This window comes from Chaetodon trifascialis, chromosome 24 (assembly GCF_039877785.1).
Source record: "Chaetodon trifascialis isolate fChaTrf1 chromosome 24, fChaTrf1.hap1, whole genome shotgun sequence".
In the NCBI taxonomy this organism is placed as follows: domain Eukaryota; kingdom Metazoa; phylum Chordata; class Actinopteri; order Chaetodontiformes; family Chaetodontidae; genus Chaetodon; species Chaetodon trifascialis.
This window is the reverse complement of record NC_092079.1, coordinates 7,638,034-7,656,487: the sequence shown is the minus strand read 5'-3', so window position 1 is coordinate 7,656,487 and position 18,454 is coordinate 7,638,034. Positions and strand designations below refer to the sequence as shown.

Here is an 18,454-nt window from a genome sequence, read left to right as displayed (position 1 = left end):
ACAATAAACTATATGTGTAAGACAGAATAATTGCAATTCTAAGCACATTCTGTATGTTTCTGATTAAAACCCTTCAATAGTGGGTTAATCTGCTCACACATTGTCATCCTTACCTTACAGTCCAGAAGGTTCCTGAGGACGCCCACGGTAAATACTGCGCTGCTCCGCTTCATCGTGCACTTTGACTGAATGTGAATGTGGCGATGCCTGCTCTCACAGCACTCACAGTTATCCCTCCATGTTTATCTGAGAGCAGCTTTAACTGAAAGGACAAAAAGCTCAAGTGCATGCACGACATAGTGAGTTGCAGCCAATGGACTGTTGAAGTGAGAGCTGCAGACTCTTCAGTGCATGAGGATCCTAACGTCACGGCATTCTTCGCTGCACGCGTCTCACTGCAACCTCCATCACCTTCCATGAAGCTGCATGCACACGGGTTTCCTCCTGTGTCTGTCTTTATCTAACAGCGACTCTGCTATGTTTGCTTCTAGCGTGCAATGTTCTGTACATCAACTCTGTGGACATGGAGTCCCTCACGGGGCCTCAGGCCATTGCCAAGGCCATCACCCAGACTTTGGCAACCAACCCGCTGCCTGCTGCGACCACCGTCCACTTCAAAGTGTCGACGCAAGGCATCACGCTCACCGACAGTCAGCGGAAGTGAGTCCACGCATGCATGTGTGTCATTTCTCACATGTTCTCCCATTTAATCAGGTTTTAAACTCTTATTTAAACTCTTCTTATCATGATGATAAAAACCTAAAAGTAGAGATTGCAAAAAATGTTCATCTATTAATAACTTTTATGCAGGAAATGACAAAAGGTTCAGTCAGTGTGACTGTTTTTAACAATCTTACTTTGGCGACCGCAAGTGGTCATCTTGGAGAAGACACTAAAACTGACAGCGACAGGCTGAGATTGTGAAGAGTGACTGAAAAGATGTTTCAGCCACTTAAAAATCCTGCACATGGTGGCTTTGATAGATACAGAACAGCACTAATAACCCCCCATACACAAAAGACAAATGACCAATCTTCATTTCTCTCACTGCAGGCTCTTCTTCAGGCGACACTATCCCATCAACACGGTAACCTACTGTGACACTGATCCCCAGGACAGAAAGTAAGAGGCTGTTTCTTATCCCAGTATCATTAAAAGAAAACTAGTTTTTGACAATAAATGATAAATGTTTTCTTTCTACAGATGGGGCAAAGAAGGAGGTGGCTCAGTGAAGTAAGTTAAATAGGTTCATCATCCAGTTCTACAAACACACCTCGCTGTTTGAGTTCTGCTGAATATCAGCATCAAGCTAAATACAGACTGCCGCTAACTGCGGGCTGTTTTTCTCAATCCCACCAGGCTGTTTGGATTCGTCGCAAGGAAACAAGGAAGCACAACAGACAATGTCAGCCACCTGTTTGCTGAGCTGGACCCAGATCAGCCCGCCTCCGCCATCACCAGCTTCGTCTCCAAAATGATGAAGCGGTGAAACCCCCCAGCGTCCAAACGGCAGTGGCCGTTTTGAAATCTCCCTTCGTCGTTGGTGTCTTTTCCACCAGGACTCGATGATGTCCTTTTTTTCCGTTTCCTGTTGGTTTGTTTCTGTTTCCCTTCTCTTTTCTTTCTCTCTGCCTTGCTGGTTTGTCTTGACCTTTGGTCTCTTTTGGGAGAGTCTGTCTATGAAGGATTTTGGTGTGGATCCAGAGTGGAGCTAGTGGATGTGTGGTGTGGAGCTGTGAACGTGACAAACGCAGAGGTCATTGAAGGGAGAGAATTCATGCACGGGGTAACCCGTGCAAGAAGAAAAATGCTCGCTAAAGACTAAAGGAACAATGCTAAGTTCAGTCGGGGAACACGTAAGGACTCGTATGTTTCAGGGTTTTCTGTTGTCGTTTTTGTTGATTGATTTACCAAAGGTAGTTGCAACACAAGTGCAAGAATGACGTAGCTATTAAGCCATCATTATTTCCTCTTTTCAAAAGATAAAGTGTTGAACAAAAAGAAAAAACAAAAAAAGAAAAGAAATACGGTTTCTTCTTGAACTCGTCTTCAGGAAAAAAGTTGGCCTTGATGGCTTTTAGCAAAACAGTGTCTGAAGACCTTATGCATGTTAGCTTGATCTTTAAGCTTGGTTCTTCTACAGTACCTTCCACAAAAGTCATTGTGAAATCCTTAGGGTGGTCATTTCCGGGTCTGTTGTGTGTTGGAAAGGGCTCTGCAGTGAAACAACGACTGATCTAAACTGCGCATAGCAGACCAGACTTTTAAAAGAGAAAAAAAAAAAAAGAAAAAATGCCACGCTAAGGTCACCGCACTTTGTGTCAGTGCAGCCACACTCGCATCACCTCGGCCTCCGGTCCAAGCCTGATCTCACTCTCTCTCAAAACTCGTCATTGGATTACTTTGAAATCAGCAAGCTCCTGACAGCATGGCAGACAGAGAGAGGAAGACTGTTTGTCCACAAGATGGCGCCCCTCATTCAGGCTTGGACCTTGCCCCCCCTCCTCTCCCCAGACTCGCCCATCACCAACTGCTTGCAGTAGTGGATCTGTTGATAGACGCTGCCACTGAAACACACTGGAAATCACCAGGGACTGGCCCCATGACCTGGACCTATGCACTGTTCTTTATGCATGTTGTTGTCCAAAAAACGCACCCTCCCTCCCTCATAGCTACATTCAACATCACTGAAAACATTCTATGCTTTGTGCTAAAAAGACTTAAAAACCTTTGGACAAGTGCATCGAGGTTGTATGACTTGTCAAAGACTGCATGAACTAGACAACGTTTTTTGTACTCTCCTCAGAGTCCTGAAAAGAAGTAGACAACCCATTGTTGAAGTAGTCACATGGTGGTGAGATGCTATATTTTTACTTTGTTTTTCTTTATTTTTGGTCCATTTTGAGCCAGGGTTACCTTTCACTGTATCGAGGACAGTCCGGTCTTTTGTTTTTGGTTCCACAGTGTCGTCAAAAATTTACATTTAGATACCCTTTAGGGCAAAGGAGAAAAAAAAAAAAAAAAGAGTTTCCACACTGTGCACAAATGCCTGCTTGTTGAACACACGCTCAACCATTCACAATAAGCTAAGGAAAACTGATATTGATATAAATGTACATAGATATACTACTTTGAAAGGTGACATAGCGAAAAAGTATTTATTTTTGTTGCTTTGGTCCCTCATGATTACTCATATATACATATATTGTACAGTCTAGATAAAGAAGAATACCTACTGGGTTGAGAAAAAAAAATATATACTTATTTTGGCTAATGATTTCAAAGTCTGACGATTTTGAAATGTGTTTGAATATATGGTGTACATTACTTTGTACATGTATATGTTTGTTTTTGGCTTGTCATGTTTTTCATTTTTCGCGTTCTCTCAGAACGAGGTAGGGCATGAACGAGATAGAAGCCAAGAGTTGCATGGACAGAAGCATTTGAGCGTGTCCCCGCGCTTGAAATGCCTTCGCTGAGGCAGATGCATCGTAGCCGGTAGACCTTTAGGTAAAGACGTGCCGATTTTAGAGAAGGGAAGCGCGTGAAGTCCCGCCGCCGACCTCAAATGCAATATGAAAACAGCTGTATGCACCCATGACAGTTCCAATTATAATTTTGCCAAAGATTCAAACACTTCACATCGACACAGACTGGCTGCATGTCGCTTTCTCTGTTCAGCTGCTCAGTTTGCTTTTTTTTTTTTTTTTTTTTTTTTTTTTTTTGGTGTATCACACTTCAAACCGCACACGTTTCGCAGCAAATTTAAGAAAGCTCAACCAGCCAGGACACAGAAATTTGTCATATCAGCAACATTTGATTTATACAGCGAGACATTCATCCGCAGATGACGAAAGCATGGACTTTTTTTTTTATTTGTTTCTACTGGTGTCTCCAAAAACGTGAGAGCAGGCCTGCTGTGCCCCGGGTAGAAGTGTGGAAACAAAGCACTTATATTCACAATACCAAAAGAGGAGGGTCACGGATTCCATATGTGTGTCAGTGCTGAAGGTGAATAAAGTTCGACGCGTTCACCGCAATGCTGAAGCTCTTGTCAGACTGCCAAAGGTGTCTTCTCTGGCCCTCTCGAAAAGTCAGTAGTTTATTTATTCTTATTTATTCTTTCGTTTTTTTGCCGACATGTTGTTTCTTTTTTAAAAAAAAAAAAGGATCTCGTTTCATTGTCACATTTTCATGCAGTTTCAGCGGCCAGTGTTAGCGAATGGAGGAATGTACGGTAGCGCTTTATTGGAAGCAAAGAGGTACAGTGCACTTAAACCGACTACTGACGAGCTTTGGGCCATTTTCAGTCATGTGGCAAAGTCAAAAAGAAATTCTCCCAGTTAAAATATCTGCATTGTACCTGTTGGCTTTGAGTCAAGAGTTACCTTGTTTCAGTGAAAAAGAAGTGATTTCTGTGACCCCGATGTACAGATGAGACTTGTATGAATGTGTTACTATGGATGTACAAAAGGGTCTCAGATTTTGTTTGCGCTTATCATTTACATTATATTGTCATGGCTTACCTGTTCCTAAGGAGAAAAAAAAACATTAAAGCAATACAAATCAGTTACATTAAAGCGATGTGGGTGTTGTTTGGGTTTTTGTGATCTGGATTCAGCTTATTTTTGTCTTATTTTGACCATTTCCTTCATCTACACTTAGCTTTCCATTGGTTTGGGCATCAAACATCCCCCTCAACCCTTCATCGGCTTCAGGTGTGCAGCTCCTGGCTGAAGTCGCCTCGTCAGGTTTAATGCATTGCACCTTGGGGAGGTTCATTTATAGAGCTGCTGGCTCTCCAAAGGTGAGGAAGGACTTGAGTGAAAGCTCCTCAGATGAAGAAAACGTGGCCAGAGATTAAAGCAAGCTTTTGCTCTCAGTGAAGGAAAGAAAAGAAAATCGAAATCAAAACCTTCTCACATGAAACAACTTTGTTGAATAAGTGAAGAGTTGAAGGCACATGTGCCCATTGGTTCACCTGCTGCCCTGCTCACCTTTACCTCCCCTGCCATGTTATTTTACTGTCAAAATACTGCCTGTTTTTACTGGGCACTCCCCCCCAGTGAAGCTGATTTATCTCTTTATTCCTGTTGATTTGCATTTTAACACATATTGTACTGCATGTTATGTGAAGCTGCAGGTCAGAAGACAAAGAGTCCACAAGCTGAAGCAGCAGGGATGTTTTTTTTACATGTCACAGCAGGAAAAGCACAGGTTTAGATAATAAATGACTGAATTCCAGCTGCCAACTGCAGTATCATTCAGCTTTTTTCTGCTTGTGTTTAGGCACTGAAAGCACGTTGTTGATTTTAGGAAAACATCCCGGGTCTGTTTTAGTGTAGAAAAAGTCAGCAGCAATCAGGACCTTTCCTTAATCTCAACAAAAAAAAAGTGCTGTGCATCTGCAGCGCGTGACGTCAAACCCGGTGTTTTGTTCGCTCAAACAAACGTTGACTCTGAACATGAGCCAGGCAGCGTTTGTCACCACCGCGGACTTGTGAATGCAGATCAGCTGTATATAACTTCTGGGAGACAGGGGAGGTTTTGTGACTCATGCCTGAATCCAAGTTTTGCCTCTCAGAAAATTATGTGTTTCCAACCTGATGTGTGGGCAACCCAACTAATGTAATATTTATTTATTTATTTATTTATTTACTTATTCGGCCCTTTGGCTCTTGTTTCATTTGTTTATCGGCTGTCGTCATCTATTTAATTCCCCGTCAGTGCTGCTCACTAATTTGGTAGTAGGTGACAAAACGAGCCTCGACCGCAAGCAGAGAGTAAAATAAACTATCACGCAAGGGAAACAGATTGATAGCAGGTGTGCGTTTGTGGCCGGGCCACTTGGGGAAATCCAGCGCTACAGAGTCATCAAAGCGGCTCTCCAAGCAGTAGCTCAGTGTTTGTTTGCTTCTGTGTTTGTTTCCAAGATTAGGGGCCCGGGCCCCACCACGCCTGAGACGGACCAGGCATGAGAGACTGGCAATAAAGAAATATAATCAAGACTCTGTGAGGTTCTCACGGCTGCAGACAGTGTTCAAACTCGCAAATATGCATGACACACTCCCCCCCGACACATTACATACACGCTGTTGCTTTCTGCTCCGACGTGGCACATTATGAGCCGTGAGGGAGGCCCAAGTGCATCATGGGTCTCTCTCATGGGTCCAGGCTTAGTTCATAGGCACTAAAACATATTCATCCACCCTGAATTCGGAGATGTAAAGGTACAGGGCCGTGGATGTCATGCGTGCTCCCGGTCCTCCGTGATGTGATTTGATTTGACAACTTTATTTGAACAAGGAAATCCCATTGACAGCAAAGTTTTCTTTTACAAGTTTTGCATTTCAATAACACAGAGAAGAGAGAAAACAAAGCAAACTGAAAACATAGAGTCTGTCAGGGCACTAAAAACACACAAAGTCGGATCAGTGGCGTGTTGGTTAGCATCCACCCTGATACCCGGTGGCTCAGGGTTCGATCGACGGCCAGTTCATTGAATTAAAAATGAGGACCATATGCCTCTGTGCTTTGAAATCGTCCATGAAGGAGGAGGGTGGGAGGTAAGCCGCTGTGATGGAATGACTTCCAGCCTGAAGGTCGGTGCGCTGTAGGTGTTTTATGCCAAAGAACAAGGTTCAAATACACCTGACAGGGCATTTTTCGCACTTTCCTCGTCAACTAAAACACAAGCAGTTCTCCAGTTTGTCTGGAGTTCCAACAGATCTGAGCGATTAAACCATTTTTTAGGAGCTAAATAGCCATGGACAGATTTATTTCAGACACACAGTGCACTGATGTCTTGTTGGATCGTCTTGTGCAGCTGGAGTCCTCTATTCTGTATCAAACAGTCGGAAAATTCCTCTTTGAAAATAATAAAGTGACCAAATGTGGTTCAGAGACATTCAAGTGCTGCCTGCATATCCCAGAACTTTAACCAAAAGCTGACTTTAAAACATCATTTCTCAAACTTGATTTAACAACAACAGACAAAAACAACCACATTTTACATATTCGATATTTCACTTCAAAAGGAAACACATTGTGTTACTGGCTTTAGCGTTTGATTGACAAGTTCCATGCAAGCAATCAGTGAATGAAATGTGCCTCTGAAAATCAAGAGGCCTCGCAGCCCCCCAGTGAAGCTTTGGAGACCCGTAGTTGGGGTTGGGGCTTCCAGGTGTGGGGCTAATGCTCTGGTGTCTATATGAGATGCCCACCATTAGAAAAACCTTTGTAATGTTGTGAAACTTCCAGTTAGTCTGTGGTTCAGCATCGATCATAGTTTGGGTTAAACTAAGTAGTTTTTACATATTTGACGTCAGTTATACATAAAGTGTGGTAAGTGACGGAAGTTTTTTACGCAAGCGTTGACTGTTGGTTTCAAACAGAACGTGAACCCCGGTCTCCTGGGCGAAAGTCATGTCTTGCTCCATCCACCACCTCCTCCTCCTTATGTGGACTTTTTCCACTCTTTGTACTACGTCACCATGCTATGAGCATCAAATATTGCCGCACATGGGTTTATACTGGCGGTGGTTGAAAGGGTGCCGTGTAAGTCTGTGGGAGATGCCAGCAGGACGTGATCTGACGACCCGGGAATGAGACTCATCTGCGAGGTCACGACACCAAATATGAAACTTCATACAGAGGGTAAAACTACCAGATTACCTCAATTAAAGCAACATAAAAGAAACTCTCACGTCAACCAAGAGGAAGCTCATGCAAAGTGGTTAACTGGATGTTTGATTTCCAAAAAATCAGCCCTATGACGTCTGGAAGGTTTTGAACTGTGGATGTTTAACTGAGTCCTCTGCGGCGTTGCACGCCTTTGAGTGAGGAGTGAATTCAGATTTAGTTGTGTGTTGAAACTACAGCTCACACACCACTTCTTTCTTCAATCACATGGCCGCAACGTTAACACGAACCTCTTGGTGTTTGAGTGAGCGAAGTGTGTGAGAGGCATCTCACCCAGGTATGACCTCCCCACAGAGACTCTGTCGTTTTGGAAAAACCTGACCCCTGCACATGCAGATGCCACTGGACTGTAAATATTCAAATAAGGGAAAATTCCCACTCAGCTCTTATCAAATGGAAAAATCAACCTGCTTGTTTTGGTTTGCACTCCACCTCCTCCGTGCTCTTTTTTTACCTCACAAAGAGGACTGACTCCTATTATCTTCTTCGCTAGAGAGCAGATTACATGAGAATGATAGGTTTAATCTTCTGTAGCTGCTCACAAAGCAGAGCAGCAGGTGCTTATTACCAGTGACGCTAAATGCATAATTGCCTTTTTGCCACCTCCAGACATCCATGACATGATGATATTGTCGGCACGCAGGCTGATGATGAAGAGAAATGTTTTCGGAAACATTTAAAAGCTCATCAGTGATGTTCTCCTGTTTCTGCCAGTGATAATCTTCTCAGGAGAAGGCTTGATTTTGCCCATTTGCTGCGGAAAACACTCCTAACTCCTGTCATATCCGCACTTTGACCGATTCACAGCTCCTGAGGATTTCCTTAAGATAACAGCGCTGAGTTCAGGCTAATTAGAGGTGGAAACGGTACATTAGACTTCTCCTCACATCCACATGTTGGTCAGAAACAGGCGAGCGTTGGGCTCTGAAACAGGCCAGCTGTTCTCACGCCAGAGCAGCAAAACAGGTCCTCTCGCCGTGCCCCTGCAACAGGCCGATGACTCCCTTTTGACTTCATGCTCGTGTGAAATCTCTCTGGAACAACGAGCGTGCATCAGAGTGCTCATCAGGGCTCATATCTGCCACGCTGACGTACGTTTTCAGAGTCGTGCGAGGAATCGAGTCCAATTCGGCTTTTAAAGAGTCAAGTTTTGTGAGACTCAGTGGAGACTGTGAGGTATCTCAGTGATGCATGGACGTCGATTTGGAGGGAATCGAGCAGGTTTCTTCGCTCCAGGATGAGGATAAGGACGAATGTTTCCTCTTGTCTCTGCCACAGAAATATGTGCAGCAGTTGTACTTATTTTGTGGTTATGTCTGAGTCTCGACAAGGCATACTGTATTTTGTGATTGGCAAAGCCATTTATATTTTGAGGGAAAAGTTTTGGGAAGATTTTGGGAAATACACTTCATAATTTTAGCTCAGCATAAAGACCAAGAGTGGCACCCTCATAACATTTTCACACATATCAAACAACATATCAGTGAGTGAGATTTAGAGGTGCAGATTGGTGGTTTTTGCTGCTTTTGGACTGAACCAGGCAGTTTCAGTCCTGACGCTAAGATAACTGTCACCTTGTTTCGGCTTCAAACAGCATAATAGCATCTTGCAGAGTGCAGATTAGCACTGAGAAGTGCAATAATACAAACAATCAAAGGAATGATAGCGGATGGTTAGTGTAGCTTAGCATAAATGTGAAATGAAACGTACAATCCTGTGGGCATCATAAAGCACACAAAATAAAGCAGCTTGCTCTGCGCAGGTTAGCAGTGAGAAATGAAAGAATTCAAACCATCGCAGGAATGATACCTGATGGTCCAGAAGCCAGCCAAAGGGGAAGAGGAGGTCACCTGCTTCAAACGAGCACAGCACATTGCATTTGAGAGAAAACAAACTGTCATGAATGTGAATACTCCCAGCCTTGAGTCATGTTGGGGCGTAAGTGTTTCTTTTTACGACGTAGCCCTTGAGGAGCCTCGGGGCTTTGGGAAGGGCCTGTCCTTTGGCCAGCTTTGAAGAGCCAGGATCTCCCAAAGACTCCACGATGTGTGGAGTTACCTGCATAATTTGTTTCAGATGCTTTTATTCCAAAAAAAACAACAAAAAAAACCCCCATCTGCAGTGATATTATTCATGTGACATGTATCTACAAGGCGCCTTTTTGTCTTCACATAATTTTCTGAGATCTTATTTCTGGAAATGGTTCCAAAGCAGAAAGAAGGAAAAGAAACCTTTAACTTGAAGATTCATCTGGCTGGAAACTGCCTTTTGAGACGAACACGTCCTCCCAGAGCAGGAGTGATTTCTCCTCAATGGTTGCCCAGTATCAAAATGTTGAGTGTACCAGACAGACACACACCAGCGGTTTTACATTTTGGATCAATGCAGCACAGACAGTGTCGTTCCAAAGTTCATAATTTCTTTGCTTTGAGTGGGTTTTGCCTTTTTCTTCCTGAAAAGCCAGTGATAATTACCAGCATGAATGAACATGACCACCACCATTTATTTCCTGTGTTGAAGGCAGCACCGATTCCATTACACAACCATTATTTAGTCTAAGAATTCTGCCAATGGTAATAAAAATCGAGACGATTTCCTCCACGGTGGAACTTACACCCCTCGACACAGTCATTCAGAGATGAAGCAGCCAGAAAGCTGCAAAAATTGTCCATCTTTTTATCTCCTCTTCGGTCTTAAAACGTTGGAAAACTTGGATGACTAATCTGCTTTTTGTCCTCTAATCAGTGCGCTTGAAGAGTCAGAGAGACAAGTCTGCACACTCACACACTCCGCGTACTGGATGTGCCATAAATTCCTTAATCGGTAAATGCAAACGCACACCAGCTTGTATATCTGTCAGAGTCCAGCATAGCAGGAATTCTTTCAGAGCAGAGCAGAAGGAGTTGCATTGGCATCAAATCTTATATATGATACTTCATGTCTTCTTATGGTATGTGCTCTTTTTTGAATTTACAATATTTTTCTTTCTCACATCATTTCTCTTCCACTTTCTGTTTTTTCTGTCCTCCTCCAGTGAAGGAATTTCCACACTGGCTTTAAACTTGTCTGGACTGATCTGATTCAAGGATGAGGTTTCTCTCAGCAGAGCAGATTTGGTCAGCCTTTAGGAGATGACACAAAGTGCACATGGTGAGTTTTAGGAAGGACATTTCCTGCGGTGTACTGACTCAGCTCTGCATATGGGAGAGGTGGAGTGTCCACTGCTGTGAGCTGTGAAGCCCATTAAAGCTTTTTATAATAGAGAAATATTGGTCAAAGCTGGTTGTTTTCCAAGTGAAACATGGATGCAGCGCTGAACTCCAACACGCTGACAACAGCGATGGATATGGCTCATCAAAATGATTAATTCACCGTGTGCAAAAGCTTCTCGTATCAAGACCGAGATCAAAGATTTATACGCTGAGATCAGACGAAATGACGTGAGCATGCTGCCTTTTATTTCTACTGTTCTGATATTAGGTTTCAGTCTTACTGATCAGGGGGAGTCATGGGTGGTAAAAACCATGGAAGTGTCATGAAGTACAGTGTGGACAGTTGACTCATCATGACGAATACTTCTGAGCATATAATAAAACTAAGATTCTTAAATCATCTAAACTGTGGACAGTGAAGACACAACATGAGAACATAATATTTCAGGGTGCAAACAGTTTTTTTTCTCTTGCTGCAGCCATGTCTTTTCCAAAAAAAGAGCACAGATTTTGAAAGCCAGCAATCTGAGCACCTGGCAAAGTAATTGATGAATCACTGGCATCGGTGATCGAGCATGTCAGTCCCCCCCTCCGAAGATACATGACACAAACTCCCACTGTCGCCTGGAAACATACGCACTCAGGCTTGTGTCTGCTCGGTTCAGCCTCTTTAAATCCCCAGTCTGCCTGGAAAACTCTGGGTAGAGGAAGCGAACAATCATAACTCACCCTTCTCTCAACACTGGCTGTCAGGAGTACCCTTGAGCAAAATGCTGCACCAGTGGAGCTGCTCAGCGGTCAACAGTAGAGGCCTGTGGTTTTACTGAGCAGCTCTCAGGTGCTTTGAAGCTTATGATGCAGAAAGGGGAGCAATAGGTAAAGGTCACATTGGTGAAATCCCTTTTTTTGCCTAACCTGCCAGGGAACACCACCTAGTTGCTGTGTCTGGAAATCAGGGCTGACAGCATCTTCAGGTGGTGAACTCAAAAGTCACCGGTCCAACGACAGCTCTCTAGAAATCTATGGAAGTTCTGGTGTGAATTGATTTGTCATGTCTACAATTGTTGGCCAAAAAAACCTTTTTCAATTGATTTATTTGCTTCATCTTTAGAGACCTGAGGATGTTTTTTCAGGAAACCAGCCTCAGCGTTGGTGAGGTTTCAACAAACATGAGCTTTGTCCATCACAAATGTTTAAGGTTTAGCTGTAAAGGCGGCACAGAATGTGTTTGGGGACGGAGTTGCTTACCACCACATCTGTGACAGCGCTTGTGCATGCAGGTTGTTTAAATGATAAACAACGGAGTAGGTGTAAATGCAGGAATCAGATATGGGTCACATGCAAAAGCTGGTATAAACAGGAGGTCAACAAAATCAGACATGGGTGAGAAGACTCAGAGTTGAGCATCATGGAGTCCGAGTTTTGGTCACAGGGTGATTTAACTGTTTTTTTAAGTACTATTTTTAACTTCTGCTTTTATTCTCAACACGTCAAAAATGAGCATCGTGGGGGGTGAAGGGACGCAGAAAATCACAGGCCTCGACAAAACAACTGCCTGACGATATGAGCATGTGATGGCTGTTTTGTCTTCCTCTGAGCCCCCTGTCGAAAGAAGCTGATGATGGACTGTTTCATGACAGTGCTGCAGTCCACACACACACACACACACACACACACACACACACACACACACACACACACACCTCAGGAGGCCCTCCTTTTAGCGAAGACAGTAACAAAGTCATTTAAGCCTGGGCAGGATCACATTTTTTCTGGTTATTCTTTTTAAAATTCTTATTATTGTATCATCTGCATAGAAAGAAATGATCTGACCCATTAATTATTGATAAATACAAGGATATTTGAAGGTCGGAGGTCAGGAAATCAGCAGCCAATAAGATCCTTGCACTCCTGTCCCTGCTTTGCTGCTTCCATATTGAACGCTCATAGTTCCCAGATGATGGATCCGATTGAATATAACGATTCCCTCACTTTTCCTCCATCATATCATGAGAACTGTGTTTAATGCCGTGCGAAACAACTGTATGTTCGCATTTTAACTGTATGTCAGCATGCTGATGTTAGCAATTAGCTAAGTTCCCACTAATTTTTTTGAATTTGTCAGAACTTTGTATGGTCATTCAGGACCAGTATTCACAAATACTACTATTTTTCTGAAGGTTTTACTCACTATTTCAATGTATGCTCAGATTTTTTGCATGCTCAGTTATCCTGCTGCACTCTCAGTGAAAGACTTTATAGAAATCCATTGAAAGTCATTAACTGGACATGTATGAATTGAACACTGTCTGAGTTTCCCCATAATTAGTGCCAGATTACATACTGAAGTTTTCTCCAGGAAACTTTCTTTCCAAGTTCTTTTTTAGGAAACCATTAGAATATACTGTGACCTGTAAAATGAAGTGTTACCACAATTGTTACATGCAGTTTTAACTTTTTCTAATGTTCTGTGCGATAGCAAAGCTGCCTAAAAGTTAAAGGTGCACAAATTGAGCCTGTGAGCCAGAACTGTCATCACATCCAACATGTTCAGCAGTGTTGTTTTGTGTAGCAGCAGGCAATGAGAGTTTCTCCACTTGGGGACGATCCTGAAACCCTGCAGGGACGCACAAATCCACTGTTTGCACAAAAACAGCAGCAGTGTGTTGCACCTCAGCTGTCACTCAAACATCCTACTGGGTCTCATCTCACACACCTCTACAAACAGATCTCCCTCCGCATGTCTCAATCAAAACAACACGGTCCACCCTCATCCATCATCCTGACACTGAGTGCTCTCCCTTTGACTGCACAGGATGTCCTTTCCTCACGGTGTGCAGGTAATGTCAAAGGTATAATGGTTATTTACGATGTGTTTATGTACAGTACTGCAGGACGATGTCTGGGGGCCTCTAGATTTCAAGGTTCAAACTGTAAATTGACAATTTTGAAGAACTTCAGCAACATAAAGGCCACTTGCCTAACATCTTATGATGGTTTCTACCATCAGAAATGCTTTGCAAGGGTTTAAAAATCCCTTCAAGTCCCTTGAATGCATCTTGTTTTTAGTCAAATGGGATTAGCGAAGGACCCTGATGGAAAAGTCAAATTTTATCAGCACATCTCGGTGGATCTTGACCTTGGAGTGGCTTCCGACAACAAAATGTAACATCTTGAGTGTAATGAATGCAGTTTCCCTCTTCCTCCCGCGCTGTTTAGCAGGGTTGATATGGTGTTATACATGTTTAAAAACTTACAACCTCCCACACAACCATCTGCTATCACGCTGTGTGTTGGAGAGCATTTATCATGCCATCAGATTCCTCTGATGTTGCAGAAGTTTGTTCAGATAACTTTTCTTGCTGTAGATTGTGAAAGCTACACAAACTACACTACAGGGATACAATAAAATCGCTTTTGCATACTGCTTTCCCATCAGTTTCAGAGTCGAGAAGTGAAGATGAAATGGGACTTATGATGCTGCAGCGTGCAGATAACAAACCTCCCCTCCTCCCGCTCTCTGATCTGCTGTAAGAGGATCTGTGGGCCTGGATTTGGCATGGCAGCTGTACAAGGCACCAAGCTTCCAAGCACACCGTATCTGTTTGCTTTGGATACTAGTGTTGTTGCGAACCTCCCGCAAGAGGATAATATTTCTTTGTAATTAATAGCAGCCTGTTCTGTCTTTTGGCCGGGGAAGGAAGCTGGTTTGCAAACACAGAGAGACGGAAATTTCACTTCCCTGCCAGCCGTGGTTGAGTTGGATCAGCTGGATGGAGGCAGCAGGGAGATCGTCCCTTGACTGCGAACACTCAGGTTCGGGCCCCAGTGGAAGCATGGATTTGCCCCGCTGAAGCACCCTTGTGCAAACACCTAAACCCTGCAATGTCACTTACCTGCAGAGAGGGCAAAACGATTTTCAGTAACCCCTTAAAAACCAACTGCCCAAGTTCCAGTGGTGGAACGTAACTCCGTGCACTTGCTCCATAACTGTACTGAAGTAGACTTCAGTAATACCTCATCTCCACTACATCTCAGAAGCAAATATTGCATTCCCATTCTGTCCAATAAAAAACATGTATCCCCATAATTGGTGAGTTTGAATTACTGAAGTGTTCCTTTATGGGCTGAGAAAAATCTCCTTCTTTTAAAGCTAAATATGCCATTTAAAAACTTTTTAGAGACCTTTTAGACTCTCGGTGCAAAGTGAAAGTGTTCCACCTGAAAATCTATAGTCAATGATGCCATGAATCTGACAAATGAAAGCCTAGAGTGTGAGGTTAAATTCCCTCTTGCATCTTCTGCCTTATCTAATGTCAGTGGGTTCATTGACTTGGCTTGAGCTCTATGTGAACTGGCATCAAGAAGAGTACAAGCAGTAGATGCAGCATAATCCCCGAGAAATGCCACTGTCTAAAGCCATAATCCTGCAAGGCTTTAAGACTCTCACTTTGTAAATACACCACATCAAAAAGCTCTCCTAAGATATTAGTTTAGCTCTAAATGCTGACGTCTCACGCACATTTGAGGGATCCAGGTGGAGATGTCACGTATTATTTTGGCTGATTTATCTCTGCACCAGCCCAACATAAGCAAATCTCACTGTAACCACCGTATTTAGCGAAGTGGGAGAAACAAACTATTTAAACCTTACAAAGAGTCAGCACTTTACAAAATGGCCAAAACATAAGCATGCACACAACACACATCCGGCTCTGGCCAAAACAAGAGCGGCTCTGTATGTGCGGCGAGGAAAGAGGTGCATCCCTCTGACAGATTTCCATCAACTCCCTGGTGTGATTGTAAGAGCCTCGTCTCCGCCAAGAGGAGTGACTCAGGCCGTGCTTATGGCATGTCATTAAATCAAGACTGTAGTGTATTAAGACGTGTCAGTGACAACTTAGTGAAAGGTTTGTTTTGCCTTGTTTTTTCTTCTCAGATGAGTGCAGACTCTTGATGGTGCGAGGCAGAAATTAGGTCTTCAGAGCTGCAGGTGGTGTGTAGAGATGGATTATTTCAATCAGAAATCCCCTCTCATGTCTGTACAGTAAATATGTAGCTACAACCAGCAGCCAGTTATCTTAGCATTAAGATCCAAAGGAAGACTATTTCTTGGCCTGGACTAAGAAATAGTCTGGCACATTGTCATAAAAAAGAGCATCATAAAACAGACCATCTCAGGGATGATCTGCCTACGTGACTGTTAGCTAAACTTCACATAAGGACTACGACTAGACCCTAACACAACTTGTTCTTTTTTTTTTACAAGCTGGTCATTTCCCCGTTTCCAGTTATCACGCTAGGCTAAGCTAACCAACTGCTTGCCATACGTTAACAGAAAAGATGGGAGGTACTGATCTTCAAACTCTTTGCAGGAAAGTAAGTAAGTATATAATTCAAAATGCCAAACTATTGCATTCAGAGGGATTCGGTGATATTTTCAGCTTTCTTTGGAAAGTGGTTCCAAACTTTTGCTTCTCTATCTTCATCTTTGTTTTGTCTCTGTCCCGTTACTTGCCATCTCCGTCCGCAGCACCACACAACCTTCCCTTCCCCCTCTCTTTAAGCCAACTGGAAGTGTCTCTATCTCTTCGAATCTCTGCAGCTCTTGAAACGCAAGACCACAGTGTGTCTTCCATTCACCGGCAAATACACTCACTCGCGTTTTGTAGACAGAAACTCACAAACAGCAACACCCTCTGACTCAGACCGGCCTGACAATGCCCTCCTGTTGCAGTATCGCATGTCTTGGAAAGAGACACAGCTCTGGCAGCGGCTCACGGATCACCAAACAAGAGAACAAGAGCTTCAATCTGGCTGGCTTTTGGACGCTGCTGCGCTGCACATATCTGATACTTAACAGATTTGGAGGGGGAGGCGGACTGAGAGAGAGGGGTAGATTTTTGTTTTTTTCTTGCAGGAGGGAGACATTTCCATCATTTTCATCAGTGTACAATCTTAGTATCTCGGCGTCCAAAAATGCACAACTGACTCAGCACCTCTGATAGGAATCTGCAACGCTCACGGAAACCTGTTTTTTTTTTTCTCGTCCTCTTATCATGTTGGTCTCCTTGGTCTTTCACGTCGCCATGTAATGCAAGGTCCCCAAGGACACTGACGAAAGCAGGATTTCTCAGATTGTTCACATGACTTACCTGAGGCGCACTGTGCCAGCATCGTAAAATAAGCCCCTGGATTGTACTCTCACCGCAGCTTCCCCACATGCAGACACATCATAATACTCAGAGCAAAATTGTTGAAGATAATTCATCTCTGAGGGTGGAAAACCACAGTGTACCACTGTTTATACAAGTCCACACCCACAGAGCGTTGATATAACATTTCTGAGTTTTGAGCGCTGCGAAAAATGTCCATTGGATGAAGTCATTTCTGTTTTTAGTTTCTTGAAATTAGAAAAAAAAACAGCCAATGCATTAGTCCACTAAACCCAACAGGTATCTGAAAAAATCATTCCAAATTTGCACCACCTGATGGACTCGACTGTGCACAAGAATCGCTTTAAAAAGAGTCTTTGAGGAGGTGGAGTAAAAGTAAATGTATGGGGTAAGTGTTCACAAGAGTGTGTCAGGGCAAAGAGCTTTATTATGCATCTGCCCCAGAGCACGCTTTTCTGTTGGAGGCACATTCTTTTCTTCGACTCAAGCCAAAGGATTTGCCTCCTATATAATACCATACTGTATTCAAACAAGATTAAATTAGGGGTGTTGCTTTATGAGCGTTCAAACCTGACATATTTACTGCTTGATTGAAGGTTGCGGGGAGTTGTGCGAGAATTCCCTCGTCAGCAAATTTCAATGAATGATTCAACTCTTTCGAAGCAAATTACTCAGGTTTAATCGAGACAGGAACCAACCTGATTAACCTGATTACACAGTCGCTGTATTGCGCTGAATGGAGGACACAAAGTCTTGCATTGTGAAGGCACAGCCTCTGGTTGTTTCAAGCAAAGATGGAGGATAGTAGGAGGTTTCTTGTTGTTCCAGGGGTCCATATTCAAATAAAAACATACAGTGAACAATGCTTTCACTTACACTTCATTCAGTGAAACATTTCTATCTCAGTTTATCAGAATTTAGTTGCTCTTAAGGGATGAAGCCTGGTTTGATAACTGTGTATTTCCACATACTCTGTACTCAACCTTCAGCAAGGTGACACCAGGATGCATTGAAGCAATACTTGCACTAACTGAGATGTGGAGTGCAAATCCTGCTGCTCTGTTTGGCACAAACTGGACCATGCTGTGGCTCTTTGCTCACCTGCAAGGTGCAAACAAGACCTGGCGAGCACCTTTCTCCTTTTTCTGCAGCTCTTTTGCAGTCCGACCGACACACATGCAAGCAACTCCCGCAGAGATGACTGAGAGAGCAGAGGTTGAACCAGTTGCCTTTTGAAACCCACTCAACCCTATTCTCTGTCAGTCGCTGCGTTTGTGTGTGTGCATATTTATGAATGTGTTTATGAATATTCTTTTCATCCGTTTGTGTGTGAGCGAGCCATCTTAAAATGAGGACTTTAACTGG

The 18,454-nt window shown here is 43.3% G+C and overlaps 1 protein-coding gene across 12 annotated transcripts in view; it reads left to right on the top strand.

Annotated features, from left to right (window-relative positions):
- Window positions 1-3,092, top strand: part of tns1a (tensin 1a) — a 79,802-nt gene extending 76,710 nt beyond the window's left edge. For 8 of the 12 annotated variants that reach the window (XM_070958089.1, XM_070958093.1, XM_070958094.1 and 5 more), the window contains 5 exons: window positions 121-147; window positions 492-660; window positions 1,054-1,122; window positions 1,204-1,233; window positions 1,360-3,092. In XM_070958089.1, coding sequence (XP_070814190.1) covers window positions 121-147; window positions 492-660; window positions 1,054-1,122; window positions 1,204-1,233; window positions 1,360-1,489 — 425 coding nt within the window. In that variant the 3' untranslated portion in view covers window positions 1,490-3,092. The remainder of the gene's footprint in view (window positions 1-120; window positions 148-491; window positions 661-1,053; window positions 1,123-1,203; window positions 1,234-1,359) is intronic. The other 4 variants (XM_070958095.1, XM_070958091.1, XM_070958098.1 and 1 more) reach the window with 2 other exon arrangements.
- Window positions 3,093-18,454: the final 15,362 nt, after the last annotated feature.